This window comes from Ciconia boyciana, chromosome 3, assembly GCF_034638445.1.
Source record: "Ciconia boyciana chromosome 3, ASM3463844v1, whole genome shotgun sequence".
NCBI classification, from domain to species: domain Eukaryota; kingdom Metazoa; phylum Chordata; class Aves; order Ciconiiformes; family Ciconiidae; genus Ciconia; species Ciconia boyciana.
In genome coordinates, this window is record NC_132936.1 from 34,556,656 (window position 1) to 34,576,529 (window position 19,874).

At 36.2% G+C, this 19,874-nt stretch overlaps 1 protein-coding gene across 10 annotated transcripts in view; it reads left to right on the forward strand.

Annotated features, from left to right (window-relative positions):
* The window catches only part of RIMS1 (regulating synaptic membrane exocytosis 1), a 355,711-nt gene that overhangs the window by 224,177 nt on the left and 111,660 nt on the right, over positions 1-19,874 (forward strand). For 5 of the 10 annotated variants that reach the window (XM_072855276.1, XM_072855278.1, XM_072855281.1 and 2 more), the window contains exon 16: positions 1,024-1,149. In XM_072855276.1, the coding sequence (XP_072711377.1) occupies positions 1,024-1,149 (126 nt within the window). Of the gene's footprint in view, positions 1-1,023; positions 1,150-5,248; positions 5,312-8,800; positions 8,879-9,220; positions 9,335-9,796; positions 9,887-17,595; positions 17,680-19,874 lie in introns of all 10 variants that reach the window. The other 5 variants (XM_072855274.1, XM_072855275.1, XM_072855280.1 and 2 more) reach the window with 3 other exon arrangements.

The following is a 19,874-nucleotide window of genomic DNA, read 5'->3' on the forward strand; positions in this document are numbered from 1 at the left end:
CCTAGTTGAGAATCCTGATGATCTTGCTTCTGCCTTTCCATCCTCCATGCCATATATACTGTTCTTGTGTGTTGAAATTTTGTGTGCTTCTTAAGTCTCTGCATACATCCCCCTCTGTTACATCAGTTCTTACAGATGAAGATCAGTTCACTATCCACCAAATCACTTGCTGTTGCATTTCTCAGTAATACACCCTTAACAGATAGAAGAGTATGGCGGTACGTAAAACAGACTGTGGCACTGACTCATTTTTTTATAGTAGAGAGAATGAGAGCTCCTCATTCTGCTTTTGCAAACAATTTTATGTGCTCTTGTTGTATCTTTGTATCTACAAACACGACGCACAAATGAAATATTTCATAGTCAATTCCACCCATCCTTTCATTTTATACTTTGAAAAACTAATGCTTCTTGTTCCAATGGAAGTTATTAAACTAAAGGAAGAATCTGCCCTTCAAGTAGTAGTTTCTTTTCTTGTTCTTTTCCATGTGAAGAGAGCTTTAAATTACTGTCATGGAGGACAGAGCCTACCTGCATTTAGACAAAATCATACCCCTTTTGTATAACGCTTAGTCTGAGATTGATAAAATACGCTGCAAGTTCCCATATCCTATCCCAGAATTTTTTAAAGAATGCTTGGAGATACCTGCAAAAAGTTGACAGCCCAAAATCAGCCCTTTAGAAATCTGGCTATGAATCCTCAAATGCATGAAACAATTTCATGTGAGGTATTATCAGTTCTTGTGTTATCTCAGTTATTCTTTAAGTACAGGATTTGAAAATGCCATTACTGAATCCATCAGTGTACACAGAAACAGGCATGTGCTTCTAAATATGGTAGAAATGGGTGCTTTCTATACTTAGAGGTGTTTTTTTTTAATCTTAGGAACCAATATTTTTTATAGAAGTCATATATTAACAATTTAATGATTAAAGACTTCCTTCAACCAACTTGTACTGTAATCCATTAAGCTGTGTTATTTTTGAGAAAACAAGATTATCATACATATTTCTGCCTTTCAGGAGTTTAGATGAAATTCATCAAATGAGAAGATCACGTTCTCCAACTAGACACCATGATGCCTCCAGAACTCCAGTTGATTACAGATCCAGAGACATGGATAGTCAGTATTTGTCTGATCAAGAAAGGTACATCGTCAGCCTGAACTTGGAAACAAGTTTAGAAATGTCTTTGTTGGTTTCCCTAATTTTCAAGTATTCAATAGAAACATGACTGATAGTAATGGGGAAGGGAGAGAAATCATCCTAACTGACAATTCTAGTGTCATGGTTAAATTATCTATGCCTCTGTTTTGGTAAAACTGTGCTCTGGATTGACAGTAATAGCAGGTATCTACACTAACAGTTCTTGGGTGTTTGTCCTAGAGATTCTGGACAGCAATTCTGCTGTTTGTTTCATGAATGAAGCCCAGAGATTTTTGCTAGAAAACCATAAATCTGCATGCATGCTCTAGCTATTCTTGTAATTCAGAATTTTTCTGTTTTGGTAGCCAGCAAAATACCAGACATGCCTTCCTACTAGTTGGGAGTTGCATATGCTATGATTTGCATTCCTGTGCTTATAGATTTTGGACATTTATATATGCAGTCTCACAGCATCTTATGTAACATTCTGGTGAACTTGGTACAGTACCCAAGCATAGCAAGGATAGTTGTGGTGCTTCTAATTAGCAAAAATCTCCAATCTTAGATGTGTGACGTACACATCTCTTGCTGGAATACATGCAGTGGCTACACTCCTCAGAGAATGCTTGGTCTCTCCTAGTAGGCTTTGTTTTCAGCTATCTAGGAATAACTTCTAATAAAATGGAAGAAAATGAGAACATCTGTTTAGTCTATAGCTGAAAAAAGTTTAAAAAGGTATTTCAGTTCAGTCTTTGGGAAACATGATGACAGTAATAGATTATCAATGTTTGTGGGTTGTTTGTTTACTTAAAAAAAAAATCATATAGCTAAACTATAATGGCAAACTTTTACCATTCATATGCAATCAATTGTCCTAGTAATGTCTTTTGATTTTTTTTTTTTGCAGTAAGTTACTATTTTTTATGAGTAAGGATGACAAAACCTTTCTAAGTGATCCAGTAAATTCAATACAAAACATACATTTCATAGTGATGTGGAAACATGTAAGGAAGGAATAAACCATAAAAATCTCTGGAACTCTTTGTCCATTTTTGAAGCAACATAGAAATTTAATAACAGATGGCTTTTGCAGTTAAACTAGTTCAGTTTTGTATATGATCTTGCTTGTTTTGCTTTCTTAATGTGATAACATACATATGGGAATTAATGAGTTATTTGGAACATTTTAAAATTCCACCTTACAGGCAAGAAGTATGTACAGAATTGTCTAAGTTGGATTGTTGTACTGAATTTCCTTTCAGAGGTGAATTGAAATGCTTTTTAAATGTAGTATTCAGATTTATAGTTAAGCTAATTCAAGTAATTTTCACTTGTTGCAAATGTTTCATGTTATTGTTTATTATAAGTTGTGATACATTTATAAGATTCCTGAAGATATTTATTGAATAGATTTCTTATTCAGCAGATCTGAAGAGGAAGAGACATTAAAAAGTAGCTTTTGTCAGTAGAAATACAAATAGACAGTTAACTGTCTAGAAAATTTTCTTCCAGTAAAGCCTCAAACCATGATATAAATGATGATATATTAATGGATTATGCTTGGAGAGCTGGGCTTGCGTTGAGGCTTCCTTGGAGATGAGCCATCAGACCAGAGCCACAGCAGCAATGGGCTGCTGGATTTGTTCAGAGGAGTAAGACACATTCTTCAGTTCTTTTCAATGTTCAGAAAATGCTTCTCAGAAGTTTAAAGATCAGACATGAAGGAGGTTCGTGGCTTATTTGCAGGATTTAGAGATTAGACCATGTACTTACTCTCCTTGAGTAATAATCTTGTCTGCAGTGGTCTCCCTCTTCCTGTTTTCCTTTTCGTCTGTCCCCCAGATTTCTTCAGTTGTGGAGACTGTTTAACTCTTGCAGGTTTCACTGTCTTTCAGTAAATAAGAGCAGCATCATAGGGAAGATCAAAACCAGCTTTTGTTGAGGAAGATTCTCTATCACATCCAAGGATTTAAAAAAATCTTTTTTCAGTATTATGTATTAGTATCAATAGTAGTATAAGTATTATGTGTTGTTCATTTACTGAACCCTTCATCTAAACAAGTACATTCATGTAGATACCTAACATAAACTTGGTTTGAAAGGTGAGTAATTACCCGATAGTTACATGGCAGAAATTGCAGTTGCTGATTATTTTTTATCATTTTCTCAAAGATCTGTTATTGGTCCCAAATTAATATTGAATATTCTGAATAGATCTTTGTAAAAAAAGTTATTATAGTCTCTTACTAAAGCATCTGGTGTGATAAATTTCCAGTGGAACTGATTTGTACACTATACCTTTTTTATATATATTTATATACATATATACACACATGTATGTGTGTGTATATATAAAAATCTGTTAGGTAAAGCTTTTTATTAGGAAATCTAGCTAAGCAGTATACTTTCCTCTGAATTTAGGATCATCATCCGATTTTAAGGACATGGCCCTTATTATTTTTGTTAGTGTTTCTTTTATTCCTACATAAAATCTGTTAATGTGAGTACTAAAATACTCACATTAGAAAACACTTGTTTTAGAATAATAATCTTTATTTTAAAAGTCTCCAAAACAGTCTTAATTTATTATAGAACTGTGAGTATCTTGTTATATTATTGGTAATCTACTATGATGGATTCTTTTGCTTTCACGGTGGATTTGCTATTTTGTATCTCTTTTCTGGATGAATTTTATATTAGTGTTTGCTGTGGACCAATTACAGTAGATGCTCTTTGGCTTAGCAAAGGTAGAGTAAATATTAATGAAGTACCCTATGATTTAATGTGGACTTTGCATCTACTTTGGAACTCTTAAGAAAATGGTAACTTTTTTCCTGAAATGCGTATTTATTTGTAATTTGGAAACCTGCATATAAGTTCTGTCAATCCTCTGAGCTTATGAATGGAAATTTTGGTTAAAAACAAAACAAAACAATTCAGTTCACCTTTAATACATCTTGTCGCATCAAAATCAGGCTAGTGGTTCCAGATGCAAAGTTAAATCTCACACGTGACTCACAAGCCATTATTTCAAGCTGCCCAGTTTAGAAATTTAGATAAATATTGCCTATACTGCATCAATTATATAATCATTTTATAATGGCATGAAGCACAAAACACATTGAACAACTGCTGCTTTATCTATTTTGTAATCTTTTCTCTCTTTGTCGCCATAGTACTTCACATGATTCTCTGCTTCTTTTAAAATAGCATGTTTCCATGAAGTTTAGCTTTAATTTCATATTTACGATAATTAGGAGGTTTGGAGCTTGGTCTTTCTGATTGTACTGAAGTGCGTAAAACTACAAGATTAATTCAAGGGATATTTCATATCACAGTCATATTTACCATAGGCATAAATATATATTAATTTTACCATCTTGCTGGCTGTAGCATGTGTTTGGTTACAGTAAATTAAAAATAGAATAGAAGGCTGATTTTCTCAATTGAAAACAATAAGAAACAAAAAGTCTAATGGCTGATTAGCAATTTTTTTGTTTCTTTAGGATTGCATTACAAAATACTGTCACGAGCTATGAGTCAGAATTTATATTTGTCCAAATGTAATATTTCCAATGAACATATTTTTTTGTTTTTCCTGAAAGGGTGACTGGTTACTCTTCCCATAAACTGATTTGCAGTAAATTAGTAGCAAACCCTCCCTGCTTTTTCATGTATGTTTTTGTGGCTTAGGAAGAAAAAAAAAAAAACCCCGAACAAGCATCATTCTTTTTTTTCCTAAAGTATTTCTGTGTTAATTAGTTCATGAGAAAGGAGGTTATTAGAGAAAAGTAGCTGTTTTATGGATTCCTTTTGTCATTAAGAGCTCTGAAACAGTACTTCTGAATTTTAAAATGAGAAATCTCACAAAATTAGGTGCCACGCTAAAAGTAATTTGTTAAAAATGTAGTTATCACAGGCGTTTTTTGGCTCATATTCTTTGAGAAGTGCAGTCTGGGTTTGAACATTATCAGACTATCTATCTGGGTGGAAGCTTCTTGTTTCTTTTTATGTTTTCATTTGCGTATCATTGGCATAACCCATGTCATCTAATGCTTCATAATTATATCTGTTTCACTCACCACCCATCCTGTCTGTGCAGTGAGCTTCTTATGCTGCCCAGAGCAAAACGAGGAAGAAGTGCAGAGTGCCTACATACCATCAGGTAAATACAGGAATTTGGTAATCATGAACACGTCTGGTTAGTTGTCTATACTTTGTGTGCCCGACTTTTTTCCATAGCGGTATTTAGTCCCAGTAAGTAAAGAACTTCCTAGTATATTGTGATGCAGGTGTCAGTTGTTCTTTTTTGTTCGTTTTAATTCAGATCGAGATGTGTATATATGTTTGTGAACTTCAGTAGTAAGGATTAAAGCAGTTGAAGAAATTCTGATTTTGCGGTTGTATTTTGTGGTAGATTTTCTGTCTAGTCACAGAAGTCCTGATCTCCCAATGCATGACAGTGTTGTTATAATTTCAAACATTCCTTTTTAGTTGTTTTTATGTTTTCTTTTGTTTGCATTTTTGTGTTTATATTACAACTATGCACAAGCCAACAATGTTTACTTGTTGTGACACCTAATCTCATGCTGATTTTGGTCACTTGTAGAGGAAAGAACAGTGATTAATGAGGGCTCAGTGGGAACCCCAGATTTAAGGGATCTCATATTACTTGTGTTTCATCTACAAATTGTGCTATAAATTAGATCCAGGCATAAACTTTGTAGTTTGGGCTCATCTTCAGTCTTCATTAATCTCTTGTTCCAAAGCTTGGAGCTCCAACTCTTCCCAGTGTTGTGAAACTAAACGGGACTGAAATATCTTTATCTAACAAATCTAACTCTGCCCCCCCCCCCCCCCTTTTTTCACCACCTTGTTAACCTTGTTAAAAATATGTGTCAGATTGTGTAGAAAATCCTCCAGTTAGAATCAGTAAAAATGTACGTTGAAGTTAAAGTAGTTAACCATTCAACTACTTCAACCACATAGTTAACCATTTTTCTGTTCGGGATCTGGGTGTTGCTAAGAGTTTTACGTTAGTGCTATATGTTTAAAACCATCAAACTTTTAAAACCATGTTGTCTAATGTACTTATTCATTTACTTGGTGTAGGATTTTCCCCGACAGAGTAGGGTTTTTTTAATATGCCTTGGGTTTCTTTAATTCTCTTCATTGAATTTGAAACAGCATCGAAGATGCTGTGATAGGGTTCTGTTACAAGGCACAATAGTATAAAGGTAAAATAATAAATACAAAAAACTTTCAAAAGTAATCTGCGCATCAGTTAAGCTGTTAAATTAAAATTTAAGTTTTCGTTACCAGTAGAGAGAGTTTCATTCTCATACTTCAGCTAAAAAAGCTTTTTCCTCACCATTTCAAGTTTTAAAGGTTAATCATTTATTTAACTCCCTGTTATTTTATGTCAGTTTATTGCCATATAATAGCAATTTTTCCTGCCTCCTTCCTATGGCCATTCTTTTTCTGCTGCATCTTCTATAGCTTCACCTCCCTCCTTGCCCCCAGCTCTATGCTTTTTCCTTTGCCTCTTAAAGATTATAGTTTTCATTAGAATTCTTCAAAGACAATGCTTAAATTCTAACTTAATTAATGAAGTAAATACTGTATTATGAACTTTTGATGCACTTTGCCCAGCCACTATAGATTTCCAATAGTTTTACAAATCTGCTAAGCAGTCTGGCCAGTTAACCAGCTAAAAATTGTGCATGGGCAGCAATAGAGTTAGGTAAGAAAGAGCTACACTGAATTCATAGATGCAGCCCTTTCTTGCCTTTTTCCTTATTGTAATTGTTGCTGTTATTTTTTTATGATCAAGAAAAGTAACAAATTCACCCCTTTAAAGTAGCAGTAATGGTATATTATAAAACAGAATGGTACTTTTAATAATGTATTGAAGGTGAATATAAGGGCAATAGAAGACAGTAAGCTGATTTTTTTAAATTTAACTCTGAGGCTTATACAGCCTAATCCAAGTTTGAATAATACCCTGAAAATTGCCAATATCCATCCTTAACTGAATAGTCTCAAAAACCCTTTCAACAAAAATTTGGTCTGCACATTGGTTGCCATCTTTTGACCTTTCTCATTTGTGCTGGCCTGATGTTTATTCATGTTAGAAACATTATAAGGCTTTACCCTTGTTTTCTAGACAGCTTGCTGAATAATAATGTTTTAATTAATTTTTGAGACTGCTTCAGCTTAAAATGGCAAAGAAATGTTAAGGGTTTCATGTTAAATGAAAGAAATACTAATATGAGATAGTCCAAGCTACGAAGTTAAGATATATGGTTAGCTTAATACACCAGTTTAGAATAATACTAGTCCTAGCTGTCCTGTCCATCTGTATGCAATTATTGACTAATAGTAGAAATAGTGGAAGGACATGTACCTATGCCATAGACCATGAGTGGTCATAGTCCATGTCTTAGGTCACACCCACTTCGATTGGTACTATCTGCTAGTATGCCAGGATTGACCTGATGGACAACCATTCCTTTATTCCAACTTTGCAATGTCACAGTGACCTCTGATAGAGATGTCAGCAGTGATGACCACTAAACCTGTACAAGAAGGGTCAAAGCGCCTCTGTTAAATCCCTCAGGGTTTTACAAACACTAGGGTTTCCAGGCAGAGAGTTGTTTCATCTGTCTGTGACACAGCCAGGTTTGTAATGTTGATCTGCTGTGCCTAGGTCCAAGCCTTAATAAATAGGAATCAAAATGTCCTATTGGGACAGACTGTTCTTGAAGCTGCAAAATCCTCAAGGCTGCTGGTCCTTCTGCTAGTAGCACCACAGCTGTGCCCTGGTAGGGTATGTGGAAAATTGTTAGAACTTGATTATTAACCCTTAACCATTAAATGGCCATGATTCCCATTCAGCAGCCACTGTCTGCCTTTAAATTTCTCCCTTGTTCATTGGGTAGAGCTGGATAATAAAGCAAACATTTCCGGTTCTAAAATCTCATGTACTGTAAGTGATGATATTAGACAGTTGTCATATAGCATCTCAGACTGCTGCTGTGCTGGCTGATGTAGTAGATCTCCTCGTTTTTTTAATTAGCTAATCATTAATAGCATTTAATTACTGTTAGATTTTGAAGCTGATACACCACTTCAAAAAGACTTCCATATTCAAAAATATCAGATGCTAATACATCTATATTTGAGTTTGTGATACTATATGTCACTCTTTTAGCAAGCTTTTCATGCTTAGCTACTGAAGAGGTTAAAGTCTCTGTAGGTCTAAATAAGGCATTACTGAGAGAAATAAACAGCAAGTTTAATAACAACCTAATCCTTTACAACAGCTTGTATATTTTAATCTAAATTCCATTTTTAGAGATTTTTAATTATTTTAATTGCAAGGAAAAATCTGAGCTGTACTAGTATTGTCATGTGTTCATGGACTGTATTGACAAAAGTGTAAATACAAACATTTGTCCCCCAGATAGCTGTCATAGTAGTTGAGTTGAGAAAAACATATATTGAGAAATCTACTCATACAGCTATTAAATGCAGTAGAATATTATGCATTTATTTTACATTCTGGTCAGTCTTGCCTTATCTTTACCTGTCTTTTTATTTCTGGCATGTTTTTGTGTTGTTCTGTTTTCTTTTCTGTTCCACCACATTCAAGAAATTCTGTTAGGCACTATAAAACATTACCACCCAAGATGCCTTTACTAGAAAATGGTACTCATTGGAACCTATACAGGTAAGAAGTGTTTAGAGTCCGCTTTAAGTAGTTAGTTAATTTTTTAAAAATAAATAGTCTTGTCTTGTTAAATAATAATAAAAAATATTTATTTCATACAGTTTTTATAAGGGAGAGATAAGGGATATAATCCTAAAATAACTTCATATAACTATCTAAATTAACCCCTACGTTGCAAAAAAAAAAGAAAAAACAAACCACTTTGTATTAGGTAGAGTTGTCTCCACTGTTAAAATTATATGTTGCATGTTTTTCTTTGTTACATTCTTTTGTTTATGTATATGATTTTGGTTACATGTCAAATTTATTTGCATTTTGTTTAAATAATTTTAATTTACAAAGCTCAACTCTTCCTGCATGTGCTAAGACCAAATCAGTGATTAGACAGGATATTTCACTCCTTCGTGATTGCCTTAATTCACAAATACCGAAATTTGGAGATGATCTACTGGTTAGGTAAGAAACTGAGGATTAATTCCCCACTCCTGTTTGGTATCTCATATGGATTTGCAAAATAAATGAGCTTCACCATAAAGTGATTTCACATAATATGTAGCGTATCACATCCTTTTATGTTGGCCTAAGATTTGCTGCTGTTAATAAGGATTTAAATTTGTTGTTTGGTATTTCTCATTCCACTTTCTTACAAGTGGATGTTGTTCTGTCTCATTCAGTTTTAAACATTTCAACGATCTTAGCAAAAAATTTCTAGCAGTCTTTTGTTTGCTTTTATTTTCTAAACAAATCTTGGCACTGTCATCCAGTCAGCTCTTTTACATTTTCCTTAATTAATTCATTGTGGTTCTACGTTTTCTGTAAAGAAAGCATTATTTTATGAGTTAATATCTAACATTGTATTCCTTTCTTTGTTTTCTTTTTCTTTCTCTTCTACCATTGGATGCAATGCACTGGCACTAGTGAACTACAGCCCTCCCTTGACAGGGCTAGGAGTGCTAGTACCAACTGCTTGAGACCAGATACTAGTTTGCATTCACCAGAACGAGAAAGGTATAAAATAAAAACTTACGAATTTCTTGTCATCTGTGCTGGTGATCTTTATCAGTTTTGTTTTTCTTTGTATGAGTACTCTACATTCTTGTACATTCACATTCACTTCGGTATTTGTAGACATTTTTGCTCCTATATTTATGTATGTCATGTAACTTGTGTGTTGGAGTTTATAACCGCTTCTGGCTTCTTTCCTTGTTTTAGTTCAAGCTGATGTCATTGCTTACAAAAGTCCTCAGTATGCTGATAATAGCATTGCAGTGTTAAGTATTTTGACAAAGTACCACTTGGTTGTTAATCTTCATCATCATTTGCTAAAATGTATTACGTTTCTTGCCTGTTCTGTGGACTGCTAATACGGCGGTGACATAATTTATAAATTATATGACGAAACTCTCATATTTTAAACCAGAACTGTAGTTTGTATCGTGATGTATTTTCTACAAAACAGCCAAACTTCATTGCTTCCTTAATCTAATCTGCTGCATCTGCTTTTGCAATTACAAGGCAAATCACTGCATTAAGCTTTTTTTCACTCTGTGACATTATATTAAGGCTTACATAAGTCTTAAGAAGACGTTTGCAATTTAAATGAAATGTTATTGTGTCACATACATTGTGCAGGCATTTTATGGATGCTTTCTGAATTTTTAATATTATAATAGCTTGGTTAAAAATCTTAGGTGAACCAAGTACTGTTGGTGTGTTTGACAGATGGGATTGTTCCACAAGGGAATTTTTCATCACCACCTGTGTTTTTGGCTAAGAATTATACCATTTTAGACTAGATTTTAGCTTCACTGAGGACAATAGGCTCCCATTGAATGGGAATATGGTGCAATTATAATTTCATCTGTGCAATACATATTAACTAGTGTGGCAGTTAATAATGCCAAGTTGCTTTGTCACTCAACCCACAGTGTGGTTATTAAAACAGTTGCATCACTTTCATTATCATGGGAGAGGACCTGTGAAGAAAGGCAATAAGAACCTACTTTTCTCTTCGAGATAAGGTTTCTCTTGGGGTTTTTTTTGTGGAATTTCCCCTTCCCTTCTCCCCACTTCCTGCTGCTCCTTGACTGGACCTTGCTTCTCAAGTCGTGCCCTTGTTGCAGAGGAGTGACTAATGTTCTGCTGAGATATCTCAGGTAGATCTACAATAGTTCATTCCTTCTTCAGATCAAGCTCAAGATATCATAGATAAAACATATCTATGTTATCCAAAACATATCTATAGTTATCCAAAAAAAGTATTACAGAAATACTTTGTATGACAAAAAAAAAGTATGACAGAAAAACTCAGAATGAAATACAGGATACCGTTCTAGATGTTTAAAAAAAAATTATTGTAGCATCATATTAATAACTGTGTCGATATATACAGCTGTATTCATCTATAAGAAGCTATTTAATGAAATAACATATGGACATAAGCAGTATATGTTTTGTACATTTATTTTAAGATGCCACCCATCAAGTTAAATATTCAATGAAACAGAAGCTGACAGTTGTAAACTACCTAGTTAGAATATTATGCTCAAAACTAAAGCTGTCACTGATGTTAGCTAGGTCTATTATGTCTTTATAAATCATCTCCAGCAACCTCTGTCCAATAGGCACTGAATAGCATTTTTCAAAAATGCAATAGCATTTTTCATGAGCCTCCTCATAAAGAGAAGTGTTTAGTCTGTGTTAATGGCCTCTGCTAAACATGAGGTTTTGCCAGATCATCTGTGGGCCTGATCCATAAAAAATGTCCATCACTATGAAAGTTTTATGTCTTTGCTTTTAGAAGTCCTAAATAGTGACTAAATAGGTGCTTTTGATTTGGGGTCCTTCATGGGGATGTAGAAAAGCTCTTTATTATTAAATTATTGTTCAAAATTTCCATGATGGTTTTGTTGCAAATTAGAAGATCTGTGCGGCTCTGTCAGAGGATTAACAACATGCTTTTTTTTTTTCTTCAGGCATAGATGATTTTCCAATATAGCCCAATTTTTGGAGGAAGATGTTATATTTAATGTATAAGAAACACCAAATTAATCTTTTGGTTTGGGGGAAGCTAATTTTAGATTTCATTCTCCACTGTTGAATGTATCTGCTTAGGCTTTAGAGTGAGGTTAGTGATCAGTTGTGTGTAATGATAGAGGAGTCTTTAGTTTGAAGAACACAGAATTCAGTTCAAGGTATGTAGAAAGCATTTTGTATATGTGTGGACAAGATGGTAATAAGTGACTTAAAGTAAGATAGGTTCATCTTAAATAGAACGTAAGCTTTTTTGAAGACTAGTATAAGGAAACACTGTAATAGATGATATGGAAGAAGTTGTCTAGACTTCATTACTGGAGACTGCCTAAGAAGAGATTAAACAAATACATGTCAGGTGTAGTTGGTCCTGCTTGTAGCGAAGAGAAACACTATATGGTTTTGTGAAGTCCAATCTGGAAGCACCACTTTATGATCGTCATATTTGAGGGACCTATGTTGAAGCTATTGTTGGTTGTTTTCAAGGTGTTATTTTGGTTTTTTTTCCCCCAGAATGGAAGTGTATATTTTATTTACAAATTTAGGCATTTAGTCCTCAAAGCATGAAGACAGACTTCTAAATGTGGCATTATGTATTTTCTTCAACAAAATGATAAGTATACTTACCTATGGAAAATTCTTTCTACTCATTCCCTCCAAGCTTTTGTTTCAGAGGGTATAAATTAGATTACATTTGGGATCAAGAGTTAAAATGGTCCACTTGACCTTTTTTAACAAAATGGTATTGGCCATGTGTAACTGACAGACAGTAGAGCCCTATTTCTCTGTGTTAATGATTCATTGGAAATGGTTTTGATCCTTAAACTCTGTATAACATCATTCTTGTCATTTGGAATGTTTGGAGTAATTATTGTTTTTTAAGATGCTGCTTTGCCAGTAAAATTCATTGTGTTGACCCACATACTCCATCAGAAAAATACTTTCAGCAGTAAATACAATTTTGGGATATATGTCTTGTTATTTGCACTAAACCAAAAACAAACCAACAAAAAAAGACATTATTTTTCTCCTGTTATAAGCTACATCATTTGAGCAAGGAAAGTCCGTATAACTTGACTGGCAAACTGACCTTGCCCTGACACAAGCCTGCCAATGCTTTTTCGTAAATGGACTAGTTTGGTACAGAACATAATCTTTCAAGTAAGGAGGGGGGTCACCAGAACTGCTCCTGTGGACTTCCGGAGGTCAGACTTTGGCCTGTTTAGGAGACTGGTTGAAAAAGTCCCTTGGGAGGCAGTCCTGAAGGGCAAAGGAGTCCAGGAAGGCTGGACATTCTTCAAGAAGGAAATCTGAAAGGCAAAGGAGCAGGCTATCCTTCCCCATGTGCCGAAAGACAAGCCATCAGGGAAGACCAGCCTGGCTGAACAGAGAGCTCTGGCTGGAAGTCAGGGAAAAAAGGAGAGTTTATGACCTTTGGAAGAAGGGGCAGGCAACTCAGGAGGACTACAAATATGTCATGAGGTTCTGCAGGGAGAAAATTAGAAGGGCCAAAGCCCAACTAGAACTTAATCTGGCTACTGCCATAAAAGACAATAAAAAATGTTTCTACAAATACATTAGCAACAAAAGGAGGGCTAAGGAGAATCTCCAGCCTTTATTGGATGTGGGGGGAAACATAGTGACAAAGGATGAGGAAAGTCTGAGGTACTTAACACCTTCTTTGCCTCAGTCTTTAATGGTAAGACCAGTTGTTCTTGGGGTACCCAGCCCCCTGAGCTGAAAGAGAGGGACAGGGAGCAGAATGGAGCCCCCATAATCCAAGGGGAAATGGTTAGCGACCTGCTACATCACTTAGACACACACCAGTCTATGGGGCTGGATGGGACCCACCCAAGGGTACTGAGGGAGCTGGCGGAAGTGCTCACCAAGCCACTTCCAATCCTTTACCAGCAGTCCTGGCTAACTGGGGAGGTCCCAGTTGACTGGAGGTTAGCAAATGTGACGCCCATCTACAAGAAGGGCCAGAAGGAGGGTCCGGGGAACTACAGGCCTGTCAGTCTGACCTCGGTGTTGGGGAATGTTATGGGGCAGATCATCTTGAGTGCCATCACACAGCACGTACAGGACAAGCAGGTGATCAGGCCCAGTCAGCACGGGTTTATGAAAGGCAGGTCCTGCTTGACTAACCTGATCTCCATCTATGACAAGGTGACCCGCTTAGCAGATGAGGGAAAGGCTGTGGATATTGTCTACCTAGATTTTAGTAAAGCCTTTGACACAGTTTCCCACAGCATTCTCCTGGAGAAACTGACTGCTCATGGCTTGGATGGGCATACTCTTTGCTGGGTAAAAAACTGGCTGGATGGCCGGGCCCAAAGAGTTGTGGTGAATGGAGGTAAATCCAGTTGGCGGCCGGTCACAAGTGGTGTTCCCCAGGGCTCAGCACTGGGGCCAGTTCTGCTTAATATCTTTATCAATGATCTGGATGAGGGGATCGAGGGCACCCTCAGTAAGTTTGCAGATGACACCAAGTTGGGTGGGAGTGTTGATCTGCTTGAGGGAAGGAAGGCTCTACAGAGGGATCTGGACAGGCTGGATCGATGGGCCAAGGCCGATTGTATGAGATTCAACAAGGCTGAGTGCCGGGTCCTGCACTTGGGTCACAACAACCCCATGCAATGCTACAGGCTTGGGGAAGGGTGGCTGGAAAGCTGCCTGGTGGAAAAGGACCTGGGGGTGTTGGTCGATAGCCAGCTGAATATGAGCCAGCAGTGTGCCCAGGTGGCCAAGAAGGCCAATGGCATCCTGGCTTGTGTCAGAAATAGTGTGGCCAGCAGGAGTAGGGAAGTGATCGTGCCCCTGTACTCGGCACTGGTGAGGCCGCACCTCGACTACTGTGTTCAGTTTTGGGCCCCTCACTACAAGAGAGACATTGAGGTGCTGGAGCGTGTCCAAAGAAGGGCAACGAAGCTGGTGAAGGGTCTAGAGCACAAGTCTTATGAGGATTGGCTGAGGGAACTGGGGTTGTTTAGCCTGGAGAAGAGGAGGCTGAGGGGAGACCTTATTGCTCTCTACAACTACCTGAAAGGAGGTTGTAGCAAGTGGGGTGTTGGTCTCTTCTGTGAGGTAAAAAGTGATAGAAAAAGAGGAAATGGCCTCAAGTTGTGCCAGGGGAGGTTTAGATTAGATATTAGGAAAAATTTATTTACTGAAAGGGTTCTCAAGCATTGGAACAGGCTGCCCAGGGAAGTGGTTGAGTCCTCATCCCTGGAGGTATTTAAAAGACGTGTAGATGTGGTGCTTAGGGACATGGTTTAGTGGTGGACTTGGCAGTGCTAGGTTAATGGTTGGACTTGATGATCTTAAAGGTCTTTTCCAACCTAAACAATTCTATGATTCTATGATTCTATATATTTCTCACACTATACACACTAGGCACACTATACACTAGGATACTCAAAAAGACCCAGCCCCTACTAATATATCTCTACAGTTGCACTATGCCTGCCTTTTTTTTTCCCTCTTTTTTTTCCCCTTTCTATTTATTCCTAGCTGTTCAAAATTATCATCTCATTGATGTTTCTGTGATGATCTGAGACATATGTTAGTTTATAATATAGTCATAACTACCCTCTAATGCCATTGAAAATGTTTTTTGCTGTCACTACTTGCTTTAGTATGATTTTTTTGATTGTCCTCTTCGCTGTGACTCAAAATTTCTGATTTTTTTTTTTTTTCTTTTAAGTTGGGTACCTTACAACGGAGAAATCTGTATGTTACCCCCAGCCTCAAGTCAGGAAAGCACATTAATAATACTTAATGGGGCTTTTATTCACCTTCTAAGTTTCTTGTGTTGCAAGCAATTGTGTGTATTAGCAGTTATCACAAGAGCAGTTGTATGGATCGGTACTGCTTGTATGCTTTGGTCCTGAGACGTTAGTCAGTGGAGATCTGAGCAAATAAAACTGAGGAGCACAGCCCGAGGATCAGTTCATGTATAACAGGGTCAGCATATCTGCAAAATGCAGCCCAGCAGCTGTGTTAGATTTGTTCTGAGGTGCTTCACTGCAGTAGGAAACAAAACATTTCAAGGATCTTCAGGATGTCTGCTGTCAGCTGGTCACTACCACCTAAACAAGATACAAAGCTGAACAGGTACCTGTTACCTAGTCATAAATAGGTAACAGAGAAGTTGGAGCTGTCACTTGATCCAGTTAAGATCTGTCCTGATTTCATGTTGATTTTTCTAAGGTTTTTTTAGTAAGTCTGAAGTATTAGGTGTTTATATTGCATGCCTTTAACAGTTACGTTGAATATTATCTTTTACATTTAAAATAATGTCCAGTAAAATAACTGTTTGCATTAGGTATGCAACGTATTGTGTTTCCAGTTCTTTTCAACCATGTAAAGGAATAGGTTATTGCATGTTTGTCTGTGTTATACTGTGGCTCATGGTCATTCAAAATTCAGTGAAAGAGAGCATGTTCTCAAAGTTCATACTGCATGACCTAGTTAATTCTGTCAAATGCGGTTTAATATTTATAGTGGGTATCAGCATATTAAGGGCTTTGACTGAGTGCACTGATGCATTAACATTTTCTTTAACTGTTGCTTTGGAGAGAAAAAGAAACTAACTACTAACAACCTATTTACTCTTGAAATTTCTGAAAGATCTACCTAACTGTTCAAATGATGCTAATCTCCTTGAAACCTTTGTTATTTGCATGTTCCATAAATCAAACCGTTTTCCTTATTACATGGACTGGAAGGATGCCTCAGAAAGTGAAATATTAGATAGTCATGCAGAGTTTATGTAAACATTTTGCTGTTTCTAAATTAATCAGTATATTTTGATTTTGTAAATTGTTGTACATACACTTGTACTATTACAACCACATAACATCCCAACAAAATAAGCAACACCGGTCTATAATATAGTGTATATCATTCTAAATTAAATGAGCTTTTTCAAGGAAAAAATCACTTAAGACACCAGTTTTCATTCACAATTCAGGTCCTTTTTGTTAAATTTAATTATATAACATAATCTGCTGGCATGTACTGCAGGGATACAGAGAAGTGAACAGAAGAGGAAGCGGGCTGCACACACTTTCAAGATATATTTTGAAAGGAAAAAAAATCACCCCAGTGCTTGTACACAAATGTGTATAGCTTAGTTGTAGCTAATTAATTTACCTTTACTCTCTCATTGTGTTCCAGAAAAGGGTCACTTTATGCCTTAGAATTTTTCTTATAATTTGTAGTCCTGTATTTTTACTGAGAATGCATTTTTCAGCGCAAAGAGCTAGGAGAGATAGGCTTAACAAAATACCAGCCAGTAGTCAACAGAAAATGACCATCATATGGTCTTTGAAAAGCTCTTCTAGTTTGGAATTATGACTTTTTATGTGAATGACAGGCTTTTAGATACTCTAGCATTTGAGAATATTTGAAAACTTAATGGTACACTATGTACAAGATATATATCGGTCTAAATTCTGCATCTTTGGGCATACATTCTCTTTGTTTCAGCTGTAATGTTTCTGCAGTAAGCAGCTATAAGAATAGTATACTTGGGAATTAGAAAACTGCTAGAAAAAATAATTAAATTACATACTTTCATTACTTTTTGGGGTATTTTTCCAGTCCCAAATCCCATATATTTAATTTTATCACAAACTAAATATCCTATTTTTTTCCTGTTTTATTGAACGGGCAAACAGGGGTAGATGGTCCCCCTCCCTAGAGAGGAGACGACCTACTAGTCCCAGGATTCATATCCAGCATGCATCTCCGGAGGATGACAGGTACTAGTCAACTCCTCCCAGTTGAAAAGTGGCTTACTGCATCTTGCACTCTCAGAGGAGTATACTGAAATTTGAAAGTATGCATATATGTAGAGAGAGACTTACAACCTCCAGAAGCCCAAAATAAAACAGTAGCTTAGATATCATCTCTGCATTTTGTTGAACTGTTATAAAGCACCTAGGAATTAATGTCTTTTCAAGTTTTCTGTTTGCCTGAATGGTCACAAGCCATGAAATTAGATGTCTAATACAACAGAACATCATCTGTGTTAATGTTCTTTAGTCTGTTTTTATGTGCTCCTGTAAATTTTGGTGGTGTTTTCACTGTGGTGCTTTATAATATGATAAATATTTGTTGTAGAGCCTTTTCTTGTCTAGGTGTTTATTTTTATTTTTATTGGGTTTTTTTTCCTTTTTTTAACAAACTGTTCCTAAGGGGGAAAAAAACCTCATTAACTGATATGTTGGAAGTCTTGGTAACAATTGCTAGTTGATGTATGTAAAAATTGGTACTGTTTGTAAATTCTGTCCTGCATCAGGATGGTCTCCATGGAGCAGGTTTTCCTAACAAGGTAGGTTTTGGTTAAAAACACCAGTGCTTTAAGTAAATTTTTATGCTGAATACCACCTATGATTAATAGAAGCACCTTTGTTTTTTTCTTGTCATGAACTTTCTACTCAAATCAGTTTTAGTATTCCATTGCTTTGGCAGTAGCAATTTTTGGTTTTGGTTTTTTTCCAAGATAGACCTGGGGGATTTTTAAGCAGACATTGTAATTTCTATTGAGATGCAAATTCAAAATTTTCCCTTCAAATTTTTTGTGTTATGGTAAATGACAGGATACAGATGGTTCATGTGAATAATCCATACATGCATAAACTCTTATGAAGTTGCACTTAAAACTGTAAGACTGGTATATGGATAAAACTCAGTTACTGTAGTGCTAGTGCTTACCTTCTGAAGACTATCCACAATACTTATATTTGTACTGTGTTTTGTCATGCTTGCTTGGTACTGGATGTATTCTACTAATACAGGGTGGGAAGAGTGTAATTGTGTTTGGATAGCATTTCTTTTGTTATTTGAGTAAAGCCGGTTTATAAATTATAAAATGAAATTTGTGAAACATTATTTCAAAATTGTCCCTCCTTACGGATACTGCATTTCTAGAAATTTTGCCAACACATCCCTGATGGGACAGATTTTAATAGTTTATAAATGTACTTTGTATCTTTTAGGCGTTTTTAAGTAATTTTGCTTCCCATTTTTCAAGTCGATGGAAAGACTGTCTTTGACTTCAGTGGATCAGACTTGATAAAACCTTGTTGACATTGAAGTTATTAGAATTAAATCATAATCATATCATATCTCAGTGAAATGAGGTTTTCATCTAAATACTGCCATCCTTACTGCAGAATTGTAAGCCTTTTGATGTCAGCTGAAGTTTTGCTGAGAAAGACTGAAATCATCTAATACCTGTTAGCAAACATATTACAATAAAGCATCTGTAGGATATAGAATCTATTATGGGAAAGATTTTGAGTTGGAGAAACAGCAGTCTAATTTTCTTAGTGAAATCAGTGCCTCCTTCTGCTTGGAAGTCTTCCAGGTAATCTGGTCACCAAATCCCAGTGATGCAGTCAGTGATGAACCTAGGAGTTTAGGCTAACCCCAATCCTGATGACTGGTTGCAGCCTCCCAGTTCCAGGATCTTTCTCCCAGATTAAGAGAAGTTTAGAGAACAATGGGCTCTTTGCATTGCATGCCCAATACAAAATAATAGCCCACCTTGTGTGTAGCGAGAATATCGGTGAGGGAATCACAGGTGCTTTACCTTTGTTTTCTACTTTTTAAGATTACATTCATTCTGATTATTTTCCATAGGTTTGGCAGTTGGCCAACACCATTCAGTTCTATAATTTATATTTTTTTAAGATGTGCTTGTATCAATTTGACAACTGATGCAGTGGGTCTCGGGGAATGAGTGTCTGATGGATCAGCAGGGGTAACGAACTAACTGCTTATCACCACTTTCAAATGGTATTTTCACAGACTAATTGACTTTGACAGATGTCATCTTACTCTGCGTTTGAGTACATTCCAGATTTATCTTACAAATTGGCCCAATTTGCATGTAGGGTGCAATCAAGAAGATGTATTTCTGAATACATTTCTTAAACATATGACTTATGCA